Raw genomic sequence first — 9,691 nt, 5'->3', positions numbered from 1 at the left:
CAGAAGAGGAGCAAGACCAGGTGAGTGGGGATGCAGCTTCGCGGATGGCCCGTTTGGCATTTCCGCACCCCCAAGGGCAGGGCCGCTCACGCCCAGACCGCTTTCATCGAATGCTTCTAGGCTTGAATAGTCCGTCTGATCCCAATCTGGAGTTGAAAAAAAGGTCCTCACTCGCACTAGCATGTTCAGTGTGTCTTCAATCCTTGTTCTCATGGTAACCCATCTTTTTTTTTTCTTCCTCCTCTTCATGTTCATTGATGAACAATCTCATAGTATAGTACTCCTCGGATCATATCATACACTTGTGAAAGCTGTGAAAAAAGGACGGCCCGGATCATATCATACATAGTACGAGCGTGAGTGACCACCTTCATCATCTCCTCCTTCCTATTGTGTGCTTCTTTATTTAGACGTATGGACGCCCTTTTATTCACATAAGTATAGGGCCGTCAATGAAAAGTTCAAGCTTGTGTTAGAGGACCACTTGCTCCCGCACAAGCAATTGTAGCTGCTCCGGCATGGATGACTCACTCATTTTCTTGCTTGATTTCTTTTATCTATGATAAAAGAGAATGCATCTCTCCTGCCCCTCGCCCTGGCGCCTTTGTAGGCAACCGGGCCTCACTGCTTCCTTTTGATATGCACTTTCTAGAATAGAATGACTCAAAACAAAACTCTACGTGAAGTCAAGTGACAACTTTGCTGCACAATCTATTAGACTGCTATGTCTTGGAGGTGAAAATGGAAAATGTAAAAATCTTCTCAATAAAAGAAACGTTATTATTGTTAAAGATAAAGTGTCGACTTATATGAGAACGGCATCTATAAAAGCAAATATACAATAAAAATAATAATAACATTGTTATAACACCCACCTGAATTTGCAAAAAAAAACCAAGTTTTTTGACCTTATTGTAGGGGAATGATATCTCTAAAAATAAAGAAACCAACAAAAATAATAATTGCATTGCTATCAACAAAGAGATACGTCGATCCAAAGTTGTAAAAAAAATCAAAGAGATATCTAAAGATTATAGCAAACAGGAGTATAAATATCAATTAGATTGTCCTTAATCCCAATGGTGGCCTTCAGTGGCGGAAAACTAAAGCTTATGCCTTCATTATTTTTTATGTATTTTTAGCAGCGTCCAAGTGTGTTGCCCTATTTTATGATTCATTAAAACATGGTATCGTTTGCGTCCATCAAAAATCTATTCACCTGGTAAATGATGAAGTTAAAGACCTTCAGTTTCAAAAAGACACGGCGTTTAATGACACGAAATCTTTTTAAAACTTATGAGGACTTTTTCTTCCTAAACTTCTTTCCCTTTACCAGTTAAAGGAAACAGTAACGCTTAATATTGCAAAGCCTTTATTTTTGTTATGTGGAAACACTAGAGTGTTAAGTATACACATGTACTGTTACAAAATTGGGGTGGATCCACGTCTGAAACGCATTCTGCACCTCACACACACAAATGGAATCACATTTGAAAGACCGTTTCCTTGGGCTCATCTTAAGTCTGAAACTGTTCAGTCTCACAGATGGTTGCAGCTTCATGCTAGCTTGGGATCAGAAGGCCCGGAAACAACGACACCATTGTTGGTGAAGTGACGAAAATATATCTACTCTCTACCTGATCCAACACCGCAATTGATATGATAATTACAGATCCTTCCCGACCTAACATCTGAGCATCAGACCGTATCCAAAGTGGGAACCTTTGTGGCCACATCTGAGCATCACTCCAACAAAGAAGGAGGAGGGAATAAGAGACAGGAAGGCAACATCAATCAAACAATTAATTAATTTAGAGTGGGACAAAATAACCCAAAGTTGACGGGAGGCTGGCCAGGAAAGGACAGATCCTGGAAGACTTCAACCTTGAGATACATTGTCGGAATGATTTACCATTTCTCTATCAGGCCTCCTTTGTTTCCATCAAGGAGCCCACTGTACTTTTCTTGTATAAGTACACACGACGGTCCACCTAGTCAGGTGAGAAATGAAAGTTTCTTCAGACCACGTCCTTATGTATGTGGCAATCAACTTTGTCTTCAAAATAGGTTCACCGAATAAAACCGTGGGTTTTTGTTTCATTGCTGGGTGTTTGATTATCTCAGTCCAAATTTTTTTAATAAAGATCTGAATTAATTTTTGCGCTTGAAAGATGCAATATATATATATATATATATATAAAATTACATATATATATTGGTAAATCCCAAGCCAGAAATCCATGCATTAAAACACAAAACAGTTATCTTAAATACACATCCTTTCAATATCAGCTGCGTGCTGTTACAAGAGGGAGCCTTCTCTATAATCCACACTATAGATTAGTCAAGTTGAGATTCCTCACCCTCCTGATCCTCTGCTTAAGGAAAAGGTAATTTGCCATGGTCGCGGAGATGATGGCCCCAACAACTATGGAGAGAATGACCATCAGTGGAGTCTTTTTACTTCCGGAGCCGTATATCATCCAAGCAGCGATCACGTAGTCCATCAATAAGCATGTGATGGATGCGGCCAAGAGTGTCCTGAGAACGATCCACCGATAGATGAGGCTATCCTTGGGGAAGGCCACCAAGCTGGACTGTGTCACGATAATGACGAGGGAACTGAGTAACGCAACCACATTGAAGGCCATGAAGGCGGGGAAGAGAGGGCGGGTGGTCAGGATGGCCCTCCCTGCCAGACGACCGTCTTGGTACACACCGCCCGGCGGATTCATCCACGTCGAGAACGCCAGCGTTGCAATGAGAACTGCAACCGCAACGATAGTGTTCTGGACCCCGTGAAGCTGCTCGTCCGGCACCTCGCGTCGAAGCCACGATCTGACTTCGAGTCCTGTCATGCCACTTGCTTCCCGAAGGACAACAATCATTTGTTCAGATTCAGGATAATGGTGCTCTTCAATGGCAATGTTGAGAGCAGTCTTTCCAGCTTTGTTGCAAACGTTCACACCCACCGCCTTTTCCTTGAGTATGAAATTCATTAACTGCAACTTTAAAGCTTAGTGCAACTAAGTACTCGAACGCTGGTTCTATGGATATACCGTACATTTATGACAGCTTAAATCTAAAAACATATTTGAGAATTCACGAACTGTCATACTAGAGTAAATCAATATTTAGAAAATTGAAAGCCTGAGTTGAAAGACCTTGTATATGGCGAAGAGTTCGAGATCAGAGAGTCAGTGACAGTACCTTTACGGATCTGCTCTTAACGCTGAGATGTAGAATGGTGTTTCCATCTTCATCGGTTTTCTCAGCTAGTTCCCGCAAATGATAACTCAGGAACGTACACGTAAACGCCTGGTGCTGACCATTCTTCGCCATTAAATGCAGGATGTTCTCTCCAGCACTCGTCTCTTGTTCGATGGCCTTATGTTTCCGATCCAGAATCGCACCGATGATGTCTGTGCCGCCGTTAATTGCTGCCAAATGTAATGGTGTTAGCTTCTGCTCCCCATAAGTCTCTTCCATAAGCTCGGGCTTCCTGCCCAGCAGGTAGTGGACGATCTCTAGCTGCCCTGATTCGGCAGCCATGTGCAGTAGTGTGCAGCCGGAAGACGGCAACACTAGGTTGAGGATGGCTGGATCGGCAGCCGCCAAACGCTGTAACTCCGTCAGGTCACCGCTGGCACAGGCGTCGTAGAGCCTTACATCCATCCCGACTGCACGCGGGTCTCCCCCTGGATAGAGGGAAGGAAAAAGGTGGCCCTATTTTCTCATCTGAATCCTGAAAAAACTCCACTAACGAGTTCTGTTTTTATTGAAAAAATAGAGGGAGAAGAAGAGAAATAAATGGAGAAACAACAAACCTAACTAATGAGACGATAAAGAATGATGGTCATGGTCATACTCTCAATGCGCCAAAGATGTCCTTAGCCTCGAAAAGAGTTGAGTTTATTAAGACTTTCATCGACTTATCATGAATGCATACAAGGAGAGAGTAGAAATGAAGTCTACATACCTTGACATGGAGGATTTGAAGGAAAAAAGTGGCTCTAGTGCTCTCCCTCAAGAGAAGAGATGGGACTCCTTGAGAGCTGCTCCGACTGGTTGGGTTGAGCTTCACAAGTCCATCAGCTGCTCCTCTCACATTGGAAACGGATGTAATATTGAAGATGAAGATCATCAAGATAAGATAGAAAGGTTGAAGGAGGGGAGAGATGGTTGGAGAACACAAAGAGTTGAAGTGGAGAGAGAGAGCTTCAACACTTAGCATGGTGTTTTTAGAGAGGAGAAATATGAGTATATATAGATTTTGAAGGTATCAAGGTTGAGGGATTAGGGCAGATCTTACTAATCTTTCTATTGTTACGTTAAGTTTTCAAAATCTATTAAATTTTCTATAAGCTCTTTGACTTACTACCCAATCTGTAAAAACTCAAAAGGAAAAACTAAAGTAGCCTCGTGTACATCTTGCTATTTTCATGAAATTATTTTTAAATAATTTGGAACCTTGTCTGAAAATTTTATAATCGCGTTGAGATTCTCCATTTTCTTCAAAATGGAAGGTCTACCAAGCCAAAATATGGAGTTTTTTATTGAGTCTTTTCGAAGAAGAACATTTTTAGATTCAAACACCTAGGTGAGTCTTAATTGGGCATGGCAATAACCTTTATCAAATCTCAGTTAATCAAATGCCCCGATTTAGAGCTGGCCCCTATTTTCCAAATTGAACTCAAATTTGAATAATATAAAATCTGATCATTTATGTGTGACCCAATATCCATTTTATCAGATCCCAACCGGATACAGAAAATTTTAATTCAATTATGAATTGGTCCAGACAGTCTTAATCTGATTAGTAATTAGATATCAGATCTAAGTAGTATGTTAGCCTTGGATTTCAGATCTGAACCAGATCTAAAATCCATATTTTGCCGAATCTATTGTTTGCATTGTATTTGTGGGGGCAGTTGCCCACACCAACCACCATACGACCCTGCCACTGCTTCCAATAATTTCCGTTCATGTCCAATCTTAGGTCCAAGATAAATAAACATGTAACTTCAAAAACATACTGGTAACTGAATGTATGACACCAAAAAAGCACATAGTATTTCAAATTTCAAAATGCTAATCACTATGATAATGTATGTCACACTTTTTTCAATATGCTAATATTTTGTGACAAAACATGACATGATCGAAAAATATGTGAGAGAGCGAAAGAGAGAGCAATGACTCAAAAGAAGCGACTCTCCCCGTTGTGTAAGCCCAACAAAAATTGCATCACCAGTATGAAAGGTGTTGAAGGAAGATTTATGCCATCTAGTTAGTTCGTGGCCTACTCATAAGCTGTTTCGTGAGAGGTTTATTTATAAATAAGCACCAATGTGACAATATATATCTATGATAATGATATCAATATGGTTTCGAGGTGCAGCAGGTTAATTGCAAGCTTATCTGCCAGAAATGATTTTAAAACTCACCAGAACATTGTTATATTTGTCCACAAGGGTGATGGCCAGTTCATCGTTTGCAACGTTCGACTTTTGACTATTAGGAATTCAAGTCAGCTAAATTGACAAAGAGAGCAGAGGGATGTTAACCAGAAAGAAATATCAAAATAGAATGCGACCAAAGGCCCCTTCTCTCGTGACCCAAGTTACTTGCCCTATAAAGCCCACCACTAATGTCAAGTCAGTTTATATGTCATTTCATTTATTTAAACATTGTTTTGGAATAAAACATACATACTGCTCTCGCTGATCTTTCCCAAATAAATAAATAAGTTAATGTGGGAGCAGCTACTTAGGACCACATGATCACATGTCAATAAAATTGCCTTGTTTAAAACCCTAATATGGGAGCTACTATGCTAAAAAGCATGTCGCTAATATTATATATGTATTAAACCCTAACAAATCGTTGTCATGGTTGGAAAGGCAGGCAGTCTCAGTTTGGCTGGTCCGATCCACTATAGACCCATTCGGGCCATGGTGAGGCCGAGAAATTGACCATTGAGAAGAAAACGAAATAAAATCAGCAGGCCTAATGAACCGGATCATGATCACCCAATAATAGGTATATAGATCAATAGGGATGTCAATATATTCAATATACATAAGGTATTCAAACGAACTGTTCCAAAATAGTCAACATGGAAAAAAGTTTTAATATTGGATTAGGAAATTAGATCGGATTCAAATTTAAGAAATGAAATCTCATCAGATTTGGATTCGAATATACATAAATATCCAATTAGATTCGTATCCAATTAGATTTTTTTGAAGTTGAATGCGTGTTTCTGTCAAAATTTGTGATATATATATATATAGAACATAAACGTATCAAGTAGTATTTATATAACATTCTCTCTCGCTCTCTCTTATATAAATACTACTTTATACGTTTATGTTCTATATATATATATGCTACTCGATATGTTTATGTTCTTGATTGGACCTTGGACACCTCAGCTAATAATTTTGAAAAGAAAAAAAGGTATTTTCATTTGTATGGTGCATAAGAATAGAATGCACGCATGGTGTCGACTGTCGATTTGTGATAATGCATATATTTATGTTGCGACCAAGTTTGATTCTGTATATATAAAAGGCCAAACAGATCAAATTTATCGCTAGGCATATTTAGTATGCCTTTTCCTGATTATCTTTTTCAAGTACAAAGCACGCAGATGCTTTCTCCCCATGTCTACTTGGAAATCCTAGCCATTGCTTTGGACTTGCGACAACCGTCAGGAGGAGGTCGAGCTGTTACCAGATTCCTACTCAATCTCTACTTTCTAAATCGTCAGAGTGCGTGCGGATTCTAACTCTTGTACTGCTTCCTGCTTTGACAACCACCTTACAAACATGAGAAGTGAATTCTGACTCGAAAATGCCTGGGAATGAGATGGATCGATCACATTTTTTATTTTTATCAAGTTGGTGCCACACCATGTCACTGTTCGATCTTGGCGTTTCATGCAGAAATTCACTGGATGTTTCGCCTTCTGTCTTTTACTTCTTTTACAGTTAACCTTTTTTTGGGGATGGATCTTGGGAAGGCTGGTTATTTCTTTTATGAGACTTGCGGACAAGGACTAGAGCGATCTTCCTGTATTCATGAACAATAGTGCTCAACTTTCTGGGTCCTGGATGACATGAACCTGCCTTCTTTCCACGTCTAAATTTCATGGCTTTGAACAAAAAAGTTGGGGGAAGAAGTGCACATCCACTCGAGCAGATGAAACAGGAAACGGAATTTTATAAAAGAGAAGAGTCGTATTTTGCGTTTGACTTTGCTGAAAGTTGAAGACATGCATTTACTATATGCTTCCTTAGAGTTTGTCTCTTGTTAAAATTATTGGGTGCATTAAGTGGTGGCTTTTGGAGCGTAGTGGATTCGTGGTACACAAAGGACCACGAAAGTTCTTATGGCGGTTTCTTTGTTGATTGCGGTGGTGATATGGAGCATTTTCGGCGGGAAGGTACAGAAAGGACCACGAAAGTGTCATTTCCTTCTCCGAAAAATTTTCGGATATTTGACCTTGAATTTTTTTTTGACGGTTCGGAGTTGGATCCAAGTACAGAGTGTGAATGTCCTCTTTTTGTGCAGCAAGCAAGCGGTGCATAGAACCAACTTGACATTAGTGGTGGGCTTTATAGGGCAAGTAACTTGGGTCACGAGAGAAGGGGCCTTTGGTCGCATTCTATTTTGATATTTCTTTCTGGTTAACATCCCTCTGCTCTCTTTGTCAATTTAGCTGACTTGAATTCCTAATAGTCAAAAGTCGAACGTTGCAAACGATGAACTGGCCATCACCCTTGTGGACAAATATAACAATGTTCTGGTGAGTTTTAAAATCATTTCTGGCAGATAAGCTTGCAATTAACCTGCTGCACCTCGAAACCGTATTGATATCATTATCATAGATATATATTGTCACATTGGTGCTTATTTATAAATAAACCTCTCACGAAACAGCTTATGAGTAGGCCACGAACTAACTAGATGGCATAAATCTTTCTTCAACACCTTTCATACTGGTGATGCAATTTTTGTTGGGCTTACACAACGGGGAGAGTCGCTTCTTTTGAGTCATTGCTCTCTCTTTCGCTCTCTCACATATTTTTCGATCATGTCATGTTTTGTCACAAAATATTAGCATATTGAAAAAAGTGTGACATACATTATCATAGTGATTAGCATTTTGAAATTTGAAATACTATGTGCTTTTTTGGTGTCATACATTCAGTTACCAGTATGTTTTTGAAGTTACATGTTTATTTATCTTGGACCTAAGATTGGACATGAACGGAAATTATTGGAAGCAGTGGCAGGGTCGTATGGTGGTTGGTGTGGGCAACTGCCCCCACAAATACAATGCAAACAATGGATTCGGCAAAATATGGATTTTAGATCTGGTTCAGATCTGAAATCCAAGGCTAACATACTACTTAGATCTGATATCTAATTACTAATCAGATTAAGACTGTCTGGACCAATTCATAATTGAATTAAAATTTTCTGTATCCGGTTGGGATCTGATAAAATGGATATTGGGTCACACATAAATGATCAGATTTTATATTATTCAAATTTGAGTTCAATTTGGAAAATAGGGGCCAGCTCTAAATCGGGGCATTTGATTAACTGAGATTTGATAAAGGTTATTGCCATGCCCAATTAAGACTCACCTAGGTGTTTGAATCTAAAAATGTTCTTCTTCGAAAAGACTTAATAAAAAACTCCATATTTTGGCTTGGTAGACCTTCCATTTTGAAGAAAATGGAGAATCTCAACGCGATTATAAAATTTTCAGACAAGGTTCCAAATTATTTAAAAATAATTTCATGAAAATAGCAAGATGTACACGAGGCTACTTTAGTTTTTCCTTTTGAGTTTTTACAGATTGGGTAGTAAGTCAAAGAGCTTATAGAAAATTTAATAGATTTTGAAAACTTAACGTAACAATAGAAAGATTAGTAAGATCTGCCCTAATCCCTCAACCTTGATACCTTCAAAATCTATATATACTCATATTTCTCCTCTCTAAAAACACCATGCTAAGTGTTGAAGCTCTCTCTCTCCACTTCAACTCTTTGTGTTCTCCAACCATCTCTCCCCTCCTTCAACCTTTCTATCTTATCTTGATGATCTTCATCTTCAATATTACATCCGTTTCCAATGTGAGAGGAGCAGCTGATGGACTTGTGAAGCTCAACCCAACCAGTCGGAGCAGCTCTCAAGGAGTCCCATCTCTTCTCTTGAGGGAGAGCACTAGAGCCACTTTTTTCCTTCAAATCCTCCATGTCAAGGTATGTAGACTTCATTTCTACTCTCTCCTTGTATGCATTCATGATAAGTCGATGAAAGTCTTAATAAACTCAACTCTTTTCGAGGCTAAGGACATCTTTGGCGCATTGAGAGTATGACCATGACCATCATTCTTTATCGTCTCATTAGTTAGGTTTGTTGTTTCTCCATTTATTTCTCTTCTTCTCCCTCTATTTTTTCAATAAAAACAGAACTCGTTAGTGGAGTTTTTTCAGGATTCAGATGAGAAAATAGGGCCACCTTTTTCCTTCCCTCTATCCAGGGGGAGACCCGCGTGCAGTCGGGATGGATGTAAGGCTCTACGACGCCTGTGCCAGCGGTGACCTGACGGAGTTACAGCGTTTGGCGGCTGCCGATCCAGCCATCCTCAACCTAGTGTTGCCGTCTTCCG

At 39.5% G+C, this 9,691-nt stretch overlaps 1 protein-coding gene across 1 annotated transcript; it reads right to left on the bottom strand.

Moving 5' to 3' along the window:
- Positions 1 to 2,333: 2,333 nt before the first annotated feature.
- On the bottom strand, positions 2,334 to 3,675 carry LOC116255893 (ankyrin repeat-containing protein BDA1-like). The gene is made up of 2 exons (XM_031631980.1): positions 3,211 to 3,675; positions 2,334 to 2,981 (listed from the first exon to the last, which is right to left on the bottom strand). Exons 1-2 carry the CDS (start codon positions 3,673 to 3,675, stop codon positions 2,334 to 2,336), a joined length of 1,113 nt encoding a protein of 370 aa, XP_031487840.1.
- Positions 3,676 to 9,691: the final 6,016 nt, after the last annotated feature.

This window comes from Nymphaea colorata, chromosome 6 (genome assembly GCF_008831285.2).
Source record: "Nymphaea colorata isolate Beijing-Zhang1983 chromosome 6, ASM883128v2, whole genome shotgun sequence".
In the NCBI taxonomy this organism is placed as follows: domain Eukaryota; kingdom Viridiplantae; phylum Streptophyta; class Magnoliopsida; order Nymphaeales; family Nymphaeaceae; genus Nymphaea; species Nymphaea colorata.
This window is presented reverse-complemented; position numbering and strand designations above follow the sequence as displayed.